Source organism: Diabrotica virgifera, chromosome 7, assembly GCF_917563875.1.
Source record: "Diabrotica virgifera virgifera chromosome 7, PGI_DIABVI_V3a".
Lineage (NCBI taxonomy): Eukaryota > Metazoa > Arthropoda > Insecta > Coleoptera > Chrysomelidae > Diabrotica > Diabrotica virgifera.
This window is the reverse complement of record NC_065449.1, coordinates 228,508,953-228,533,557: the sequence shown is the minus strand read 5'-3', so window position 1 is coordinate 228,533,557 and position 24,605 is coordinate 228,508,953. Positions and strand designations below refer to the sequence as shown.

Sequence of the window (24,605 nt, the reverse complement as noted above, 5' to 3'; positions counted from 1 at the left end):
ACTTCAATGGTTAGTATGCTTATTTCATTGCAATGAGCTACCTCTACGTCATTTCATTCAACAGTTAGATGGACGCACCAGTAGACCACTTGGTTTTTCAGGGCCAATAGGGAAACTTCTGGAACGCTTTGAAGAGAAGGCTGTCGTAGATTTCGTCGCAATAGAAAACAACCTAGCAATATTATTAGAAACAAGTACCGATATATAGTACCGATCAGAAGTACTTGTACCAAATCAGTCAAGCAGTTGCTGCGGGAGAATGTTCTAATGATTTGAGCGTTAAAAACCTGGGAAAATATCACACGCAAGGTGGCTGACGGTTGCTAATCAGTTGCTTCGATTGTATATTGGAACTGAATGTCCCATCCCCCAATTAATTATGTTAGTAAGTTTCATCCAAAAAGTGTATGCACCAGTTTGGTTTTATATAAAACTGTATCCTAGCTGTTCTGACGGTCTAGCTGTTCTGACGGTTCAAAACATTTATGGTGAATGATCCATTATTCACGATTTCTACCATTTGATAAAACAAAAATTGTCGATGCCGTTATCCAAAGGAATGCTTATTTTGCCCATCCCGAAAATTTATTACTCGGTATGATGAAAGATGAACGAAAACACATACGCGAGCTAGGACTACGCAGAGTGCCGAAAGCTAGAGAAAGTCAGAAAGAAAAAGGATCCGGAGATTCAAAATACCAACATTAAATGTTAGTGCTGCAGATTATGTTGACATAATTCTGATCTATTTCTGAATTCAATGTTACGGCCCCTCTTTTACTAAAACATATTTCCAAAGAAGACATAAGGAATATGATTGATTCTGGGAATTACAACAACGTAGAGGTCTTAAACTGCCCCTGTCATACCCAATCCGTGGAAAGAACTGTTAAGTTAGTAACTGAAGCATAAGCTGCTGTTTGTAGACCACAATCAAGGGATGGCTTTATTCATTCAAGGTTGCAGTCTAGAAATATTATGCCGTTTTTAACACAAAATCAGACTACCAATCATAAAATGGATATTGTATCATAAAACAGTTATTTAGATTTAAAGAACTGACAAAAAAATAAATTTTTAAAATTTTAATTTTCTTTGTTATTCCCAAAAATTTAAATTTAATATGGAACCTGAAGATAGGGTCCAATACAAAAAAGATTTCGTACAGTTTTATTATACATCAAAACACAACTTTTTCGCACAAGCCCCATAAAAAATGATGACTTTAAATTTTTCGTTCCACCCTACTCTACACCATTACGCAAAGTTCTACCCTTGAAAATTATGAATTTCTTTAGATTTCAATCCGACACTTGAATGAAAAGAAAGAAAGGATTCTGTAATTTACCAATAACTATATTGTCTTTAATATTTGTAGGTATTAACAACAGAAAGCAAAGCCGCACTTATCCACAAAACTTCCGTCAACTGCAGTAACCAGGATCAAGGATTTCCATACCCATTCTTTGTATTTGGAGAAAAAATCAGAACCAGAGCTGTATCTTGCAAACAGATGACTATGGTTACACCCCTTCATCTTCTGCTGTTCGGTTCCCGAAAAGTAGAATGGGTTGATAACGTGGTTAGGTTGGACAACTGGATCAATTTGGACATGGATCCCGAGGTAGCTTCCATGATAGTGGCTCTAAGACCTGCGTTGGAAAGTTTAGTTATTAGAACTTCTCAGTCTCCAGAAGCAATCTTGGAAATGGGAGAAACTGACGTTAAGGTATAAAATAATCTAAGGTTTACTTGGTGGTGACAGTTTTACATTGTACATTTTGTATTTTAAGGTTGTGTCAACGATTAAAGAAATATGCAGATTGCACGCAGGAAGTTTTGAACTAGAAAGAGCCAAAGGTAGCCTGCTTCAATCAAATAGGCCTCCCAGAGGACACACTCTCGGAGGGTTCAGTGGACCTTCTCCCAAATTCTTCAGAGGTGGCTTTAATAGTCGAGGTGGTGGTGGAGGTAAGTTCCTTACGTTAGCCAATAAGTCCTAGACTAGTAAAACAACATTTTTTTGCAAAAATTATTCTCTAATTTTCAAAATAATCTGCTTTACCGGAGATTTTTACTTATTTATTTATTAACGGGATACCACCCAATTTAATATATACACAAAATATTATAATTATTATCTAGTGATACAATAAATATAAAGATATAGTAAATATGTATGACAGAAATTGGCGATGCAGCTATATAGAAAAAAAAAACAAATATTAAAATAGTATAAAGTAAATAACAAATATAAATCACATAAGATTACACAATTTTTTTTAAACACTGTCTACAAACATTTTCCGAAGCGCACAGCAACAAATCAAAGTCTATTCTATTTCCATTCAGAATTATTCTGCTCAACGGAGAATGCCTACCAAAGTTGCAGCGATGAAATTTAATTGCAAAATTTTGAGATGTTCTAGTAACTCTAGGAGGGAACATTAAAGTCAGTTAGAGACAGTAGATCATTGCAATTAGTTTTTGAATTCAGTAGTTTATGAAGAAACAAAACATCAGCATACATCTGTCTGGAAGATAGCCTAGGAAGGTTTAATGTATTTCTAATTTCTGAGTAGGAATGATCACTTAAAGGTTTGTGTAATTTAAAACTTAAGTACCTAATGAATTTATTTTGGACATTTTCAAGCTTGGCTATATGGACTTCATGAGTGGGTGACCAAACAACTGAGCAATACTCAAGAACAGATCTAACTAGAGAAATGTAAATCAGTCTGATGGAATTAATGTTATGCAAACATCTAGAAGTTCTAATATTAAAGCCTAACATTTTAAATGCCTGGTTATTCACATAGTCAAAATGAGCGCAAAAATTTAGTTTGGAATCTAATTGAACACCTAGATCTCTTACAGTTGATACAGCCTTCAGTGGTTCTTCAGCTAATTTGTAATTATAAGGCACATGAAACGTAAATTACGTTTCATGGAAATAAACCACTGCTAAACAAATATACGTCCGGCCATTTATGAGACTCTCCGAAAATAAAAATGTGTCATGAGCATGAATCACACTCGTTTCATTGGTAGACGGACTTTGAGATTTGTTTAGCAGTGTTTTAGTTTCATGAAACATGTTTTTCGTTTCATGTTTCTTTGGTGTGCGGCTTGGCTAAAAGAGGTTGTTAATTCTTCTACAGAAACTAATAAAGTGCCATTTTCCAACATTAATGCTCATTTGGTTCCAATTGCACCATGCCATAATTTTGTTAATATCATTTTGAAGTTTTTCACAATCTAAGACGGATTCAATAATTCTATAGATTTTTAAATCAGCAGCAAATAGCAGAAATTTAGAGTTAATTTGAGATTTAATGTCATTAATAAATATATTAAAAAGGAAAGGCTCTAAGTGGCTTCCTTGTGGAACACCAGATGTTACGGAAATTTCACTAGATTGAAAGTGTTTAATTTTAACAAGTTGTATTCTGCTAGTTAGGTAACTACATAACCAGTTATACACATTGCCTGTAAATCCAATTAGGCCAGGGTAATAAGACAAAAATATACCCTGTTCGTGACACTCGAGCAGCCAGGGTACTGAAGCGTTTTTTTGACAAGTAATAACTATAGGAACAAATTTAACTATTTCCTGCGTAGGATCTGGCGGCCATTTTTATTTATAAACAATTAACTGTCAAAAAATGACATTTTTCCTTTTTTTTTTCAAATCGATGGAAAACTGTGAAACTTATGATTTTTTTAGTACAAATATCTTTGAGATTAAGGAAAAGGCTTAAATGACATATCACAAAGTTTGATATACTCATTTATTGTTAATATAATTGCGAAAAAAGGTCGGAATTGCAAAAAAAAATATTTTCGCAATATCTGCTGTAAAAATTAGTGTACAGGTTTGAAATTTTTGTCAAATGAGGGTTCTTTGTTGCTTAATATGTGATAAAAATTTCAAAGCGATTCATTCAATTGTTTAAATTTTATTCGAATTGTTTATCTCAGTGAGCATTTTTTTTGCACTAACATAAGTCAGAAAAAAATGAGGTTAGAACCATTCCACAGGTGTCAAATGGAAGAGCATGAACTATATTTTCAACTTGGTTTAAAAAAGCGAATAAAAAATGCATTTATTAGCAATAAATAATTATGCAAAAGTATCGTAAATCTTTCCTTATAAACTTTTTGAATAACTTTTTTCAAAATAAATTAACTTTTTTAACCTGTTTTAAGTCCACAACTACCAAGTAATGTTATTTATATCATAATTGATAAAAAATTGTAATAAATGTATATATAATTTCTTATATAACAAAATAAAAAGTTTATAAGGAAAGATTTACGATACTTTGGCATAATTATTTATTACTACTAAGTGCATTTTTTATTCGCTTTTTTTAAACCAAGTTGAAAATATAGCTCATGCTCTTTCATTTGATACCTGTGGAATGGTTCTAACGTCATTTTTTTCTGACTTATGTTATTGTAAAAAAAATGCTCTCTGGGATAAACAATTTGAATAAAATTTAAACAATTGAATGAATCGCTTTGAAATTTTTATCACATATTAAGCACCAAGGAAACCTTATACAACAAAAATTTCAACGCTGTACACTAATTTTTACAATAGATATTGCGAAATTAATTTTTTTTGCAATTCCGACCTTTTTTCGCAATTATATTAACAATAAATGAGTATATCAAACTTTGTAATACGTCATTTTAAAGCTTTTTAGATAACCTCGAAAGATATTTGTACTAAAAGAACCATAAGTTTCACTGTTTTCCATTGATTTGAAAAATAAGGGAAAAATGCCATTTTTTGACACTTAATTGTTTATAAATAAAAATGGCCGCCAGATCCTACGCAGGAAATAGTTACAATTTGCTCTTATAGGTATTACCTGTCGAAAAAACGCTTCAGTACCCTGGCTGCTCGAGTGTCATGGAAAAAACCTTATTACCCTGGACTAAATAGCTTTAAGCTTGTTACACAACAATTTATGATTCACAGTGTCAAATGCCTTGGAGAAATCGGTATAAATAGCATCCACCTGTAGTATCCTTTCCAAAGCATCAGATATGTATTGAGTGAAAAGTAAAAGATTTGTCCAAGTTGATCTACCTGAAATAAAACCAGTTTGCTCTTCAATTAGTACATTGCATAAAGGTGTTTTGATAGAGTCGCATATTATACTCACTAGAATTTTAGGAATAGAAGAAATAATGCTTATTGGTCTCTGCTAAGATACAATCATTCCAAAGCTTTTCTAATTTTTCGATGCCGCTCTTGTAATACGATTTATCTTTGCTTTCAAAATACGCTTCAGTTTCAGCAATTCCTTCCTCATAGGAGCGATATCTCTTGCCACGGAGTATATTTTTAAGATCGGAAAAAAGGTGGTAATCGCTGTGGGGCAGACGTGGACTACGGTGGGTGTGGAAGCAATTCAAAGGCCAATTCTTGCCATCGTTTTCATCGACTTGTGACACGGTGCTTTGTTTTGGTGAAACAATCATTTTTTCTTGAAGAAATGAGGTCTTTTCTTTGCTATTTTGGTCTTCCAAAGCTCCAATAAACCAGGAGGACATAACCTTTCCGGCAGTTTGTTGCGTATCCGGGTACTGTCCACTCAGATAACCGTCGATTTGATTCCGGAGTGAAGTGGTGTATCCATTTTTTATCCATTGTGACATACCGATGTAAAAATTCAGATTTATTCCGGTTAAAAAAGTCCAAACGGCACCAAGATTCATCAATTCGTTGTTGTTTTTGCTTTGGTGTGAGAAAACGGGGCACCCATTTGGAAAACAACTTTCTCATATCCAAATGCTCATGCATAATAGTCAAAATGGTATATAACTTTAAGAATTTTTGCGCATTTTTTGACATACAATTAAGGATTTTATATTCACCAATGGCGTATGCACGCCAATATTTATACAGGGTGCGCCAAACCTCTGGTCTTCTTTGATTACGGCTAAACTATGAGATATACAAAAAAATTTTTATAACAAAACTAATGTGTATCAAAGAGGTCTATAATTCAAAATTATTTTCAATTATACAGGGTGAGTCAGAATGACGGTATGAACCAAAGTTTTATTTTTTTAAATGGAACACCCTGTATATTAAATCATTTTTGAATATATTATTTAAAAATATGAAAAATTTGTATAAGGTCTTATAGGCCTAAAGTTAATAATTTTCGAAATATTTACATTTTTATTGAGAAAAATGGTAATATTTATAGGGTTGTGGATTATGTTTCCAAGGAAATAAAAATTTAGGTGATGGGTCAAAGTTTTTAAAATATAGTGATATTTTTAAATAATTTAATATTTTTTACTTTTAGCCATAAAATATACAGTGTGATCACTATTTGCAAATACAAAATTTTCTCATTTTTTTTAAATGGGACACCCTGTATATTAGTTTTGCGTTTGGTAGTAAATATTACAACCTTTCTTTTGGTATAAGGTTGTATGTACCTAGCATGTTCCGTTTTGTAGATATTTAAAAAAAAACTATAGATTTTACGTTTTTGCGGATTTTTTATTTAAAAATTTTTTTGCAAAAAAAAATAATTATAATCTGGTTTTAGAAACATACACTAAAATATAAAATATGAAAATAAAAACGTAATTAAAGATTAAAATAAATCGTATGCTAGTACAATTCAATTGAATTTAATAACTTTAAAATATTTTACAAAAAATATTTTACCATATTAATGAATACATAAATTAGTTACTAAATTAAATAAACAACCAAATTTTAAATCAATCGTAGTAATGCTTCTACCGCAGCAACTTTCCTATACCAAATTAATTGTTAGTTATATTGTATTTACGAGTAAAATCAGTTAATAACTTTTTAATTTACCTACATCTTGAGAACGTATAAAGTATGCTTTGAAACAAATGAACGTTATGGAAGTATATTAAGAAGTAAATAGTATCTATGTACCTACTCGTGTCACATCACAAAATCTGGTAATAATTTCTAATGGTTTCGCCCAAAACAAATGTCATATACAAAAATGTTTCGGTTAAAAAATTAAAATTTAAAATAAAAAAATTGTTACAAAAATTTCAACTACAAAAGTATTTCCAGTTTTTGTGACACCAGTAAATACTATTTATATTAATAAATAATTTGGATGATACATTTAACATTCATTTGTTTCAAAGCATACTTTATAATAATTTTTATATTCTCAAGATGTATGTAAGTAAATTTAAAAGGTAAATTAAAAGTTTAACTAAATACAATTTAACTAACAATTAATTTGGTACAGGAAAGTTGCTGTAGTAGAAAAATTACTACGGTTGATTTAAAATTTGGTTGTTTATTTAATTTTGTAACTAATTTATGCATTCATTAATATGGTAAAATATTTTTTGTAAAATAATTTAAAGTTATTAAATTCAATTGAATTGTACTAGCATACGATTTATTTTAATCTTTAATTACGTTTTTATCTTCATATTTTATATTTTAGTGTATGTTTCTAACACCAGATTATAATTATTTTTTTTTGCAAAAAAATTTTTAAATAAAAAATCCGCAAACACCTAAAATCTATAGTTTTTTTTAAATATCTACAAAACGAAACATGCTAGGTACATACAACCTTATACCAAAAGAAAGGTTGTAATATTTACTACAAAACGCAAAAGTAATATACAGGGTGTCCCATTTAAAAAAAAATGAGAAAATTTTGTATTTGCAAATAGTGATCACACTGTATATTTTATGGCTAAAAGTAAAAAATATTAAATTATTTAAAAATAACACTATATTTTAAAAACTTTGACCTATCACCCAAATTTTTATTTCCTTGGAAACATAATCCACAACCCTATAAATATTACCATTTTTCTCAATAAAAATGTAAATATTTCGAAAATTATTAACTTTAGACCTATAAGACCTTATACAAATTTTTCATATTTTTAAATAATATATTCAAAAATGATTTAATATACAGGGTGTTCCATTTAAAAAAATACAACTTTGGTTCATACCGTCGTTCTGACTCACCCTGTATAATTGAAAATAATTTTAAATTATAGACCTCTTTGATACACATTAGTTTTGTTATAAACATTTTTTTGTATATCTCATAGTTTAGCCGTAATCAAAGAAGACCAGAGGTTTGGCGCACCCTGTATTCACCAATGGCGTATGCACGCCATATGGTGAATATAAAATTCTTAATTGTATGTCAAAAAATGCGCAATAACTACCTCTTAAAACCCACCAAATTTCATTTGCGTATCTCAACCGATTTTGGAGCAATAAATAAATAGTCAATTTGTAAGAAAAATTTCAACGCGCCGTGTCTCTGAAACGAAGCATTTGCGGACATACGTTTATAGAGCAAACTATTTATTCATGCAGAATTACCCCTTAAAGTCCCCTTAACCCGCCGTTACACGCGTCTTCTACTGTGACGTGGTTGCACGCGTATGAGCGTCGCCCTCACCTACATAAATTCGACTTATTTCGAGGAAGAATGAATGTCAACATGTATAAATATAAAATGGGTTGTACTCACATATTATAGAAAGTCTCGTAAACCAATTTTTTTATTAATTTAACAAAACAAAATTAAAAATAATATAAATAGATCAAAAGCAAGTTTTCTTAATTTTCAATTTCAGCAAGCCACTGAAGAAATTAACGTTCTTTACGCGAATTCATTTTACTAAAAATACAAATTAAAATTAACAACTGTTCTGAAGCTATTTCTTTGTGGCATTTATGTAATTAACTATTAATATTTTCTATTTTGATAAGGACGTCCGAGGTGGAATTCGAAACGTCAATTAAATCAATTTTTCAAGTTAAATTGTGGCTTATTTTCCAATTAGAATAGCTAAATTTAAAAATGGGTTTTTAACCAGTGGCGCACCTTGAATTTTCCTCTGGGGGGGGGGTCTTGCTTGGGCACCGAAAGTTTTTTGTATTATTTGTGAAAGACAAGTTACATTTTCCTACTTTCTTTTATATATATTTCTATATGCTCTGGGTGGGATTTTAACCCCCAAACCCCCCGCTCGGTGTGCCACTGTTCCTAACCTAATCCAAACAATAATATTTTAATTAAACCTACCTAAATATTAAATAAACACCTAAAAGTTTCTTTGAGATAACAGAAACGTGATTTCACCGTGATTGCACGCGCAGTGAGGAATTCCCTCACTTGAAGAGGGATGTCTCTTCTTTCAACTATTACACAGCACACTGACCGCCTGAAATATTTTATAACTTTTTCATACCCTCTCATGAACCATGCTAAAGGCATTCCTGGGTGCTTAAGGTTATCGTATTAGTTTACACAATTTCATTGGTTATAAACAAATATGGTGAGGGATTCCCTCATAGCGCGTGTAATGGCGGGTTAAGAGGGAGGGCTGTGGTTTGTAATCAACATTTCATGCATATTTTTGTGATTTTTTTTAAACTATGGTAGAATTAAGGGGCAGAATCACCCCTTAAAGTCCCCTTAAGTTGGAGAGGTATGGTTTGTAATCAAAATTTCATGCACATTTTTGTGATTTTTTTTAAACTATGATAGAATTATTTTATTTTTAAATTAAATAAATATATTCAGTACAATTCAAATATTCAAAAAAATTTCAAGCCAAAATATTGAAAAATAAGCCAACGGTGGCAAATTTTTACAGACATCTCCAATGGATTTTTTTAGTTTTACTGATTTTTGAGTTTTTGGTATAACTCACAAGTTAAAATAACGAAATTTTTTGTAAAAATGGTGAAAATAACATTTATTATTGTTAAACAATAAATAACTCTGAAACAAAAAATATCTCGACAGCGTTACCTCAAGAAATGTCTAAAGAAAAACTATGCAAAATTTTAGGTGGATCGCTCAAGTAGTTTTTGAGTTACAATGTCCACCGCCTTTGAAAAAAGCAGTTTTGACAAAAACGCGTTTAAAGTTTTGACATCTTTTATTTTCAATCTCTTTTTTGTCTGTCAAATCATAAAGTGATGCACACCGGCATATGTTTTTGAATCGCGGAGTAATTTACAAAAGTGAAGGGGAACAGCTGTTAAACGTTTTTCACTACCATCAAACGCGCTGGCGCGAAGATGCTGTGAAATGAGTCAAAGGTGGGGATTTTCGATATGCTGTATTTCCGGTAATTTTGCTCCTATCAATCTGAAATTTTTAGAGAGTATTCTTGAAGTTAGTAGTTAAAATAATAAAAAAATCAAAAATTTCAAAATTTTCAAACTTACAGTATTTTTGATTATTTTTTTCGATGTTTTTTTATTGGCTCATTTGATTGTAAATATTTTCAAGAGTATACCATTAAAATTTCAAGTTAATCCGAGCAAAATTGGAGATATGGATATATACAAAAATTTTCTTAGTATTATTGACAAAACTACATTTTTTTAAACGCGTTTTCTGAAAAACATGTTTTTTTGAGGCGGTGTACATCATAACTCAAAAAGTAATGCACCGATCTTTCTGAAATTTTGCACACTCCTTTTTTTAGATATTTTACTATATAGTGACGTCGAGTTTTTGCTTATTTTAATATTTTTTTTTTGTTTATATTTTTCTCTTTACCGGACACACTTTTTTTTGTTTTTCGATTTTTTCCTTTAAAGTTATACCATGAATTTAAAAATCAATATAATCATGAAAACTAGACGTCACTACCTCAAAAAACTCTTAAACTAAAATAATCTTTTTGATTTATATGTTTCAAATAATTATGTCCGAAGATATGGTGTACACCGCAAATCGTCTTCTTTTTTGGATCATCTACTTAAAAATGACGCCACTGCTTCATTTTTTAATATGTTTCAATAAAAATTTAGCTGAATAATCTTCAAGTGTTGTTCTTTAAGATATACTTTTACCCATTTAATTTAACCCTACCACTTTCAAGGGAAAACGTTTTAAAATTATGCAAAAAAAACGCAGAATTAACTATACCCCCCCTTAACTAAGATGTTCGCCGATTTTAATCCATTTAACCTCGCTCTGTTTTTTTTTCAGGTTTCAGAGGTGGATTCCGTGGCGATAGAAATGGGGGCGGTTTTGGCGGCGGCAGAGGTGGATTCCGAGGTGGTCGAGGCGGATTTGGAGGAGGCGGTGGTGGCTTTGGCGGTTCCCGTGGTGGAAGATATTAGATATCTTATAATATATATAGATATAACTTAATTACTAATGTTTCTTAGGTATTTATTGCATTTTAAAAATGACTGTTTCCAAACAATGTTTTGCAATGTATTAGTATGACAGTGTATCAGTTAATTTAAGATTTAGTGTTTAATTTTAAATAAAAAGAAATAAAACTATTGCTTAGCAGGTTAGCTGTTATTATTTTTAAACCATTTTTTGGTACACCGCTCAATAAACGGTGAATGGAATATCCAGATTGAGTTAGAATATTTTATACTTGCAGCTTATCATCATCCTTGGCTCTACAATCCATGGTGGATCTTGGCCTGTTCCAGAATCAGCTTCCATTCCTTCCTATCCCTCGCCTTGGTTTTCCAATTTCGCACTCGCAAGTCGTTTTCAACCTGCTTTTTAAATCGTGCTCAGTGCCTGCCTCTTCTCCTCACTCCATCCGGTCTCTGGCTATAAATGTGTTTCGACAGCTCCACCTCATTCATTCTGTCTAAGTGGCCTAGCCACCGCAGCCTGTTTATTTTGATAGATCTATCAATACTAGGCTCACTGTCACTGTCATAAAGGTGATAAAGCTCAAAACTATTATAGCTTGCAGCTTATCTTCTTCTTAAAGTGCCTATCCGTTCCGGATCTTGGCGAACATCATGGCTATCTTGACTTTGTTTACCGCAGCACGGAACAGTTCAGTGGTAGTCGTGTTATACCACTTTCATAAATTTTGAAGGCAGGAAATGCGTCTTCTTGCCGGTCCTCTTTTACCATTTACCTTCCCTTGGAGAATCAGTTTGAGAAGGCCGTAACATTTTTAGTTTCTCATTACATGTCGTAGATATTTTTTTTGTTTTGATGGTTATGAGAATTTCACTCTTTTCCCATTCTACGCAAGACTTCCATATTATTAGTAATTCAGTCAACCCAGGATATACGTAAGATGCGGCTATAACACCACATTCGAAAGCTTCGAGCCGATTCATAGATGCAGCAGTTAGTGTCCACGCTTCCATTCCGTAGAGCAGAACTGTGAATATATAGCATTTCAACAGACGGTATTTTGTTTTTAATGATATGTCCCGACTGTTAAAAATGGGTCTCATTCTAACGTATGCTGCTTTCGCTTTTATTATTCGTTGTTTAATTTCTGTCGAGTGGTCCCATTGGCTATTTAAATTTGTGCCTTAGATTAATGAAAACACCGAGATGTAACATGGTTCATTGCGCAGCGTGCCAAATTCTTCTTTATCCCTACCTACGCCATTCCACCAATTGGAGTGGACATTAGCATCGTATCGTGACGAGAACCGCCGATAATGTTCGAAGCTCATATTTTGTTTCGTGCCGTTGAAGGTTAACGCAAGCAATTAAATTGTGAATATCAAAATAGTTTCTGTTTTTTTTTGTGATTTTAGTGTCAAAATGAGTCGATGTATTGTAAAACAATGTGTATACAACAAATCTAAAGTATGCCGACGTGATAAAAGAAGTATTCATTTGTTTACGTAAGTATTGAACAGTATTTAAATTCAAATGCCGCGCCGGTTTGTTTACATTCGACACCAGGGCCAGGGTGGTATTAGGCCCGATTGTTTGTAATTGTAAAAAGTACCGAGTTACTTATTTTAGCATTGTATTGCTTTGTTTATTTTTTTTTATATATGTATATGCTCAAGATGTCGTAGTCTGTTAGTTGTTTATTATAAATATATATTAATGCAATGTAATATAACTTAAAAAAATATTACAAAAATTTAGACACCATATTTCATCAAACTTCTCACATAATCATTATACAGGGTGATAAAGTAAATAAAGCATGTAAACATAAGTTAGTCATTATTACTGATTAATACAGTTACTTTTGATACATTACTTTAATTTGATGGTGTATAATCAAGAGTGTGTGATATTATGGATATGTAGATTATGGAGTTGACTTACAAACGGATTGTCATTCAATTGCCAAGGAAGCAATAGTATTTATGTTAGTATGTATTAATAGCTCTTGGAAACTTCCCGTAGGGTATTCCTTAATTGATTTATTAACTGGCAAACAAAAACAAAATTTAATATTACAATGCTTAAATTTGGTAAATCAATCTGGTGTAGAAGTGATATCACTGATATCCACAAACCATACATACTCATAGACGTTTCACGTAAATTGTCAAGGTGAAGACAGCAAATTAGTTACCATTCCAATCCAGAGATGTGGCTGTCAGTCAATTCTCTTGTCATATTTAACAACTGACAGTTGACAATTAAATTAATTTGTTATTTACTTTTTATTTTACAGTTTGTGGCTTAATTATTTTATTATAGTAGTGTTACGTTTTTAATTAGATTTAATCACAATTTTAATCAATTGTATTAACCTCCTCTCCGTTTTTATGAGTAGAATTTTTAGTTTACATATCGATCATCCCGTGTTGTGTTTCTCCCCATTAAAAAAAACAATATAATAGATCCTGAAACAGTTTATTCCAATAGACAAGTGTGTCATCAACATTTCGGGCCTATTATATTTTTGGAAGTTTGTAAAAGATTATAAGGTAATATTTATCTAAACAATCATCCTACAAGATTCTTTAAAAAATTTTCGTTCGACTCAATATTACACATCAGTGCTTTCACTTGACACATGGCAGTAGTGTTTAGCATTTTGAAAACAAATTGGAATATTTGAGTAAATAGTGAATAGGTTTTCAGTAAAATATCGAATAAAACATTGAATTGTCTTTCTGTTGTTTTAATTTCCTGCGAAATTTCATCAAAAATCTCGCAAAATTTATAATTTGAAATTCCCACGTAACTAAAATTTGTCAATTTAGTTCCCATTCCAATCAAGAGATGGCGTTAATTCGGTCCGAAAGATTAACATGGTCGTGAAACGTCTATGAGTATGTATGGTTTGTGCTGATATCAGTAACTTTTGATGGTGCATAAAATAATGTGACAATGGTAAAGGAGTTAGGGTGTAGTTTTCAATTAAATTCATTAAAATCTACATTTACTTTACAAAATTCAAATAAAGAAATTGCAGTTCTGTTCGACCCGTGTCATATGATAAAATTATTAAGAAACACACTAGGAGATAAACTAATTTTAGTTGATGATAATGGTGAAACTGTAGAGTGGAAATATATTAAGGAATTAAATAAACTCCAAGCGGAAGAGGGGGTTCATTTACGAAATAAACTTAAAAAATCTCATATTAATTATAAAAAACAAAAAATGAAAGTAAGGTTGGCAACACAATTATTTAGTAACTCTGTGGTACATGCTATTGAATATTCAACACAAGTTTTACAGTTACAACAATTCAGTAACTCTGCTGCTACGGTCAATTTTATTCCTATCTTAAATAATTTGTTTGATGTTTTTAATTCTAGAAATATGTCACAAAAAGATTATAAAAAGCCTTTAAATACAGAGAATTATATCAAAATAATGACTTTTTAACCGAAACTGCTGAATATTTAAAATCATTAACTTTAGTTAACGGGGTAAAGCTTTACGAAAGCAAGAGAAAAATGGGAGTTTTGGGATTTCTATTTTGTATTAATAGTCTTCAACATTTGTACAAACAATTAGTGGAAACAAATTTATTAGTGTATATTCCAACCTATAAATTAAGTCAAGATCAGAACTTTTTTTGGGTTAATTAGATCAATGGGGGGTTATAACAATAATCCAACTGCTAAACAGTTTAAGGCAGCTTATAAAAAAATGTTAAAACATTTAGAACTAAGGGATAGTTTTAAAGGAAATTGTATTCCTTTAGAACTGATTACAGTTCTGGCTCCTGAAAAAATAATTAATAAGTCTTGTGGCAGAGAACGAACTGTTGAAGACGAATGTGTTGATGAAAACGATGACATATCCAATACGAATTTTATATCACTTCAATTAAGGAACTTATCATTTACACATTACAAGAGAGAAGTTATTATATAAATTTCAGGATATGTCGTTTATAAAATATCGAAAATTTTGAAATGCGAAGACTGTGTAAACGCATTTATAGGAGACCGAGCAGACTTGTTGACATCATTCATCAACCAAAGAGATACATTAAATTTAACTTATCCATCCAATGATGTTGTTATTATTTGCTCTACTGCCGAAAAAGTGCTACAGTGCCACATAAACATTAATAAAAGTAATAATGTTAATATTGTTAATGTCCAAATATTAAAAGAATTAACAGAACAATTATTATTTAAGAACTTAAACAACCATTTCAAACATTATTCCTTTTTAGAGTCACATTATTCCAATTTATTAAAATTAATAATTTTCACCTACATTAACGTCCAAATTCATCATTATAATAAAACAATTATAGATACTAGTAAAAGTAAAAGAATTTTTCATAATAAAATGACATTATTCTCTGGACAATGAAAATATTTTTTAGTTTTTGATCATTGATTATTTTTATTGTAAAACTTTATGTTGTTTTTTGTGATTAGTCAATACGATTAGTGTAATTAGTTAAATAAGTGTATATTAATTTGTGTTATATTCGGAACTAATTCAATAAATATTATTAATTATTCTGAATCCAACTCTGTTTCATTTATGTAGAAGCTCCCCACCCCTGGAATTCTGTTTAGAAACAAGGCAACATTCGCGCAGCTATCTAAATAGGTTCATGTTACATCTCGGGCTTCTTAAATCTATGATTTGTGCCCAGATATGTATATTGCTAAACTCTTTCGATATTTTGTTGGTTGATTGTAAGGTGTTGAGCGTTTAGTATTGGTTTTTTACTAATTGTCATAAATTTGCTCTTCTTTATGTTAGGGGCCATTCAAGTATTACGTAACGCAGGTTGGGGGGGGGGGGAGTTAAAAGGTTAAAAATCTTCAAAAATTGCGTTACGTGAACGTCCCATTAAGGTGAGTTACGTAGGGGGGTCAAAAATCTTCAAAAACCGCGTTACGTGATACTTGAACGCTCCCTAAGAGCTAGTCTGTATCTGTTGCTGACTTCTGTTATACGGTTTGTTAATATCTGTAAATCACTCAGAATATCGACAAAAACTATGGTGTCATCTGCGTATCTAATGTTCGACCATTCACCGTTTATAAACTCCTTTCCCATAACCATCTAAAGCTTCCTTAAATACCCATTCAGAGTAAATATTGAATAGTAGTGGAGATAAAATACAGCCCTGTCGTACTCCTCGTTCTATTGCAATTTTATCAGTTAACTGGTCTTCTATATTGATTTTGGCCGTTTGATTGTAATAAATGTTTCTGACAATCTCAGATCTTTTTTTGTTTTTTGCAGCTGGTAGTAAATATTAAAGATAATATTCCTTCTGATGACGGGTGAGATCAGCATCGCTATTTTAATTTTATTAGCAGCGTTTCCTAAATATTAGTACATTAGCCGCAATAACCGAAACAGAGATGTAATCAAGAACATCACCACAGATGACTAACTTTTGTATGGTAGCGAAACGTGGACGATAACAAAGGAAGAGCAACTACGTGTTTGGGAAAGAAAAGTCCCAAGGAAGGTCTTTGGGCTGGTGCTTGATGGATCACAGGACATATCTCCTGGTAAGAACAATAGTGACGAAACTTCAAAATGAACATTTAGAGATAATCTTATTTGAAGTTTTGATGAAACTGCTAAACAGTATAACTGTCTAATACGTAATCATTTTGCATAATTTTTCTAATAATATGCTTCTAGTCATTTAAACCAATTAGTAGAAGTAATTTTATTTGAAAAAAAGATGGACATTGTATTTATTTTTTTCTGCGTTACGCCATTATTGCATTATCGAGGATGTTTAATTTGATGTTTCGCCACTATACTTTACTACTTCTATACTACAACAGTTTAGTTTCTGTATTAAATAATTAAAAAAATTTACTTTTAAAAATAAAAAAATATGAAAAAAAAATTTTCAAGAAACTCTTTTTTTTTAGTTACGAGTGACTAAAATTAAAAATATTTTAAAAAATTAAACAAAAAAGTAAACAATAAAAAAAATTGAAAAAATCTAACACATCCGTCAAAGAAAAGCGTGGCTCATCGAATAAACGGTTTTCGCCCCACGCTTTTCTTTAACTAATGTGTTAGATTTTTTCAATTTTTTTTTATTGTTTACTTTTTCGCTGATTTTTTTAAGATATTTTTAATTTTAGTCACTCGTAACTAAAAAATTCTCGTTTCTTAAAAATTTTTTTTTCATATTTTTTTATTTTTTACTTTTTAGTCTTACACTTTTCAAACATTAAAGTATATCGTCATGTTTATTAAAATATGTATAAAACATATGATATACTAACATGAAAAGTAGTCGGAATCGGCAAAAAATGTGAAACTTTATTGTTTATTAATGAAGCATAACGTAAACAATTAACGTAAAAAGTGAAATTATGTATTGTTCATATCATTAGTTATACAATATGTAAAAGTTTTATGTTTTTACATTGTAAAAAACAAGAGAATTTAAGCGTTTTCCATTAAAATCGTTTTTTTTTATTTAAACAATTAATAAACATGAAAAAATTTTTTTTATTGACTATTCGTGTATTGTTCCCGCGAATGCATATGTCTGCAAATGTTCATTCATTTGCATTGAAGAAAAGGCAGTCAAATTAACGTCTAAAAATTTGACGCAAACTATTGAACTAAATAAAAGCGTTTAATAAATTAAACGCATCAAATAAAATATTTTATTGTATGTACACACCAAGCAGTTATTCGCAAAATGAAACTAACGTCCAATAGAAAAATAACAAAATAAGATATTAAGTAATAATTATTAACATTATGTCTGTTAACAAGAAAACGATAAACATGATAAAAAGTAAGCAAATATGAATAGTAAAATTAAATTCATCATTTCACTCACGTATGTTTCGTATTTCAAACTACTAAAGAAATGATTGTGGGTTGAAGGAATTTATTTATTTTGTAAGACTTCTTTTTAGATCGGTTCTCGATAGTGTGGAATTTAACAATACTGATCCAAAGTGGATAGACGCTTTCTTGGTTTGCTATTACTAAGTACCTAAGAACGATTGAAACTGAGTTTCTCTATAAGAAGTTTTATAAAAAAAAAACACAAGAGCAAAAACGACCACACAGACAAAAGTGCTCATTCGCCACTATTGCACATTGCACTATCTTTAATAAGATATCTAATATTACAAATACATACAACCACGGCATAATTACAGATTTGCCAGTGTTGATATAAAGTTTGGTGTGCTTTCGTCGTTAATGCATCAAAATATTTGACAAATTCACAATACAATAAAGACTTGTAGGCGCCCTCTAGTAATAAGGAAATTAAATAATTGTTAGCCGATATTGCACATAAAAAAAGGCATATTTAGATGTCGGTTGATGGACTTAACTCGAAAAAGTTGATTTTCGTGTTTCGCCACTATTGTTCTCACTAGGCGATATATAGGATAACAACTAAACAGAGAGCTCGAAAAACTATCTAGACGCTAACATAATAAAATAAATAAAGTCCTTGTTCTTACGCTGCCTATCCGTTCTGGATGTTGGTGATCAGCATGGCTATCCTAACTTTGCTTGCTGCCATTCTGAATAGTCCGGTTGTCGATGTATTAAACCATTTCTCATGTTTTGAAGCCAAGATATTCTTCTCCCTGGTCCGCTCTTTCCAAATACCTTGCCCTGAAGAATGAGTTGCAATGTTGGGCAGTGAAAAAGAAAGAGGAACAACGAATGCACGTGGAGCTAATGAGAATTCTAAGATGGATGAGTGGAGTGACAAAAAAGGATAAAATTAAAAATGAGTATATTAGGGGAAGTCTAGGTGTGGCACCAATAGGGAACTTGCACATTTTTTTTATTACATAATAATGTTCAGTTTTGTATAAAAATGAGATTTCCAAAATTTCACGCTTCAAAAACTCATAATACCTTAGAAGTACAAATTTAAAGTCTTCTGTATTTTAAATGTATGAGCGGGAACATACTTCGTTTCCCCGAAGTATGAGCGGGAACACAAAGCGTACCAATACTCATACGCTTATGAAACGCACCTGGCGGATCATAAGGGCCTTCACAGTTTACTCTTCTTCAACTTGTCTTGAGTGAAATGTCTTTAATCTTTTCTATCAGCCTCTCTTGGCTAACTCTTGTTTTTTTTTCGACCCCGAATGGCGATTAGGTTTCCGAAGGCAGACGGGTCACTATATTTCTTTCTACTACAGATTCTTCCCATATACACCTTTTCCCTCCCCATCTTATCCCAACAAAATATGGAGAAAACCAGATGCAAAAAATCCGTAAGTTAAGGTGGAAGCTATCGTGCTAAAAACTGAATGGTCGCACGTCACGCGGCCGCTAACGATGCTCTTGGGACACCGGGCGAAATCCCATTGAAAATTAGCCTTGTTCCTGTACGCGGGGCTGTACAGGAATCGACAACGATCCCCAGCTACTCGTGGGAATAAATATGAATACTCACCAACATGCAAGGCAAGCACGGTGTTTAAATGCCACAAACCCGACCAGTGTAAACCAACCCTATTCAAAGTGCGTCAAAAATATAAACCTCAACATCGCCACATATAATGCTCGGTCGCTCTCTACCGAAGAAAGGTTCGAAGAAATGGAGGAAGAACTTTCAAAAGTGAATTGGGATATTGTGGGTATCAGCGAAGTTAGATCAGAAAAAAGGAGAGAATCTTATCTCACTCCCATCAGGCCATCTGTGGTACTACAAAGGAGAAGAGAAATCGACAGTCGGAGGAGTCGGCTTCTTTGTTCACAAAAGAATTGCGAACAGAATTGTGTCAATAAACCAAATATCAACAAGGGTGGTCTACTTAAACATCAAAATGAGCACCAGATATATCCTAAAGTTCATTCAAGTATACGCACCTTACTACAGGCCATTCAGATGAAGAAGTCCAAATATTCTACGACCAAATATCCTGTGCAATCAAGGAAAATCCTGGCCACTTCTTAATAATAGGCGGTGATTTCAACGCCAAAATAGGTACCAAGGAAGACCCCTCTGAAATAATATTGGGAAATTTTGGAAGCGAAGGCAGAAATGATAGAGGCAAACAACTGTTAACTTTTCTTTTGGAAAACAATCTCTATCAAATGAACAGCTTCTTTAAAAAGAAAAAACACAGAAGATGGACCTGGGAAAGTCCAGATGGAAAAACAAGGAACGAAATCGACTATTTCTTAACAAATAAAAAAGAATTATTTAAAGACGTAAATGTGTTAAACCAGTTCAGCACAAGCAGTGATCACAGGTTAGTAAGAGCTAAAATAACGATATCGATCGAAAAGGAAAGACTCAAAATGATAAATAAGAAACACCCAAAGAAATGGGTAAAACCAACTAATATTCAGGAGTTCGAAAAATATATTAATGATACATTGAAAGATACAACAACAACAGACATTAATATACTGAACAAGCAAATAATCACCACAATACAACAGGCTCAAACTAAATACTGTCCAACAAACCAAAAAGATGAAAAACTAAGTCAACCTACTAAAACCCTTATAGAACTAAGACGACAGATGAAAGGAGATACAAGTTCCAGCAAAGAAGCGCTAAATCAAATAAATAAGACTATCACAAAGTCAATAACAAAAGACATAAGAAACTACAATGTAGAAAAAACAAAACAAGCAATAGAGCAAAATAAGAACATGAAAGTTTTGAAGAACGTAAGCGTACAAAAAGGAAAAATAGAAATCAACAAACTAAGAAACAGAACTGGAAAAGAAACTACAAACAGAGATGAAATATTAACAATAGTCGAAGAGTTCTACAAATCAAGAAAAAAAGATGACAATGCGCAACCTCCAATTACAGTAAAAACTGGGGTATTAAATCAAGGATCGGATTTAATGCCCGATATAACAAAATCAGAAATCAAAGAGGCTCTGAAGAAAATGAAAAATAATCGAACCCCAGGTGAAGATGGAATAGTATCAGGAGCACTAAAAATTGGAGGAAATATACTACTTGAAAAAATTAAACAACTTTTCAATATCTGCCTTCACAACGCCAATATTCCAACAGACTGGAACAACGCTACTATGATTATATTACACAAAGCAGGAGACAAAGCCAATTTAGAGAATTACAGACCGATTAGCCTCCTCAGCCATTTATATAAGTTATTTACGCGAATAATAGTTAAGAGAATGGAAAGAAAGTTAGAGACTTATCAACCAAGAGAACAGGCAGGATTCCGAAAAAATTACGGAACAAATGACCATCTACAAAGTATAAAAACCCTGATAGAGAAAGTAGTGGAATACAATAAACCCCTAGTTCTAGATTTTATCGATTTTCATAAAGCCTTTGACACAGTTGAACTTAGCAAAATATTACAGGCGCTTAAAGAATGCAGGCTAGATTATAGGTATACAAAATTATTACACAAAATATACTTACAGGCAACAACCACTGTCAAATTACATACTAACAGTAATCGCATAAAAATAGAACGGGGGGTTAGACAAGGAGACCCAATGTCACCTAAACTTTTTATACGGTCTTAGAACATGCTTTCAAGAGTTTGGATTGGATGACAAAGGGAATAAAAATAGATGGAGAATACCTAAACAACTTACGTTTCGCCGATGATATAGTCATAGTAGCTGAGGATCTAGGTATGGCAAGAGAGATGGTACAAGAACTCGTTGTAGCTACAGAAAATGTAGGTTTAAATATAAACATCTCAAAAACAAAAATAATGACAAATTTGGTACCCAACCAGAACATCAGTATTGGTGGGAAGGAAATAGAACTCGTAGATAGATATAAATACCTGGGACATGAAATTAAGATTGGCAGGGATAACCAGACTCATGAGCTGAAGAGAAGAATCGGTCTTGGGTGGGCAGCATTTGGAAAACTGAGAGAAACTTTTAAAAGTGAGTTACCCACATGTCTAAAGAGAAAGGTATTCGATCAGTGCGTCCTCCCAGTCTTGACGTACGGATCAGAAACACTTACCTTAACTAAAGCCTCAGCTACCAAACTAAGAGTCACGCAGAGAAGAATGGAGCGGTCAATGTTAGGAATAACTCTGCGAGACAAAATCAGAAACGAAGAAATCAGGAGAAGAACAAAGGTGACTGACGTCATCGAGAGGATAGCCAGGTTGAAGTGTAGATGGGCAGGACACGTAGCCAGAATGACAGATGGGCGATGGACGAAGAGGTTATTGAAATGGAGGCCAAGAGAAGCGTCGGTCGACCGCCTACAAGATGGACTGACGACTTAAGAAAGGTAAATAAAAACTGGATGAGGGCGGCGCAGGATAGATGGGGTTGGAAACGAGGGGAGGAGGCCTATGTTCAGCAGTGGACTTTTGAGGCTGGATGATGATGTATTTTAAAATAGTTCATACGACCCGTGACGTCACATAGTTTAACTATATGGTTCCGTTTATGGTTATATTTAGGTATATTCTTGTTCTTCTTTAGTTTATTGGCCTCCATCTACTTGGGTATTTGGCCAGCTCGTCGTCGCGGAATAAAGGAAAAATATTTATATCCTAATGACATTTATCGTATGTCATTGTAATAATATATACCAGTTTGTTGAGATTGGAGTATGATGATGGAGTATGAGTTATTGAGGGAAAGGAAAGAAGGTTTACTATGGAAAATAAAACCATTTTGTAAAAGTACAAATTTTCTATGAATAGTTCAAACGATCAAAAACACTTGTAACGTCACATAACTGTATTTTCTACTGACGTCTATAATGTCTAATTTAAAATTATATACAATTTTGTTTACTTTGTTGGTTCAGAATGTAAACATATAACCCGATGACGTCACGACGCGTTTTGGGCTGGCTGGTATAATTTGAATTTTTAATCGTTATTTAGGGCCAAACGAAAGACAAACAAAACTTTTTTATCTTTGATACATGTAAATTATGTTCTGTTGTCATTTATAACATTTTTTTCGAATTTAAAATTTTATGCAAGTTCCCTATTGATGCCAAAATGAGAGAGGATGGTTTGGTCATGTTCAACGTCGAGACGCTAATCACCCAATATGAATAATTACTGAAGTGCAGATTCCTGGAAGGAGTAGGAGAGGAATACCTGGGGGGAGACGATTAGGCAGGACATGTTGGTAAAGGGGATAAATGCCTGGTTGTACCAACAGATCTTAAGCTCCAGCTCAGCTTATACTTCAATGCTGGGACCGCACTAGCGTCTAATACCGTAATTATCGCCTTATTTGCATTAGAAATATGTCAAAAATGCAATAATTAACGGCATTTGACGCTAGTGTGACCCCAGCATAAGGATTTATATTTATGCTTAGGGTACGTCTTAAGCTTAAAATCGATTGGTGCAACCAGAGATAATATTGATAAGAGAATGATGATGATGAAGAAGGAGTTGCAACAAGCCATATTTCTGTTCATTCCTCATAACATGGCCAAGATATTCTAGTTTGCGCTGTTTTATGGTGTTAATAATCTCGCATTCCTTACCTACTCTACGTAGGACCTCAACATTAGTCACACGATCCACCCACGAAATTCTTAAAATGCGTCTGTAACACCACATCTCGAATGCCTCGAGTTTTCTTTCGCAAAGTGTCCATGCCTCTACTCCGGCGTAATGAAAATACATAGCATCTGATGATAGAGATTTTGGTACCAAGTTGTAAATCGTGACTTCTGAAAAGAGTGTTCATCATTATGAACGCTGATCTCGCTTTTCGTATGCGTTGTTTATTTCACTTGAGTGGTCCCATTGGCTGTTTATGTTGGTACCAAAGTATGTGTAACTGTCCACCCCGGTTGTTGGTTATCCAAAAGCTGTGTATTTACAAGTCCAGTAGACTCCAATGGGCAGGACACTTCAGAAGACATTCTTTCGAAAGAATAGTAAGGCTGATATATAGTTCGTCCGCTATAACTTTTCCTATACGTCACGATTCATTTTCAAACAAATTGAGTCAAAACATAAAGTGAAACGTACGCCGATGTGTGTAGTATATAGATACAGTATACAAAATGTATATACACATGGACGTTCGTTTCACTTTGTTTTGACTTAATTTGTTTGAAAATAAATCGTGACGCATGGGAAAAGTTATAGCGAACGCACAATAGGAAGAAGTCACTACAGAAAGAAATGGAGCCCAAATTAAGTCTCAAAACCCATGAAGGGTTTTAACCCAAGGAGTAAGTGTTTCCACTCAATTTAATTGCCTTCACTTTACTCTTATAGATCTAATATTGTCATTCTAGAATTCCTTCATATAAGATGTCAATTGTTGTGTCTATTATGTTTAGATTTTTATTCATTAATGGGTTTTTACTGTATTATTGTATATTTACCAAAAATTGAATATACGCTATGAGCTCGTAGGTAGAGGGGATAATTAAAAATTCGCGAGCGCCAGTAGTGACAAGTCTGTAAA

General features: G+C 32.5%; 1 protein-coding gene across 1 annotated transcript in view; it reads left to right on the top strand.

Moving 5' to 3' along the window:
• The window catches only part of LOC114344426 (dosage compensation regulator), a 62,119-nt gene extending 50,778 nt beyond the window's left edge, over positions 1–11,341 (top strand). The window contains exons 10-12 of the mRNA XM_028295261.2: positions 1,379–1,729; positions 1,794–1,971; positions 11,025–11,341. Of these exons, the coding sequence (XP_028151062.2) occupies positions 1,379–1,729; positions 1,794–1,971; positions 11,025–11,158 (663 nt within the window). The 3' untranslated portion in view covers positions 11,159–11,341. The remainder of the gene's footprint in view (positions 1–1,378; positions 1,730–1,793; positions 1,972–11,024) is intronic.
• The last annotated feature ends 13,264 nt before the right edge of the window (positions 11,342–24,605 follow it).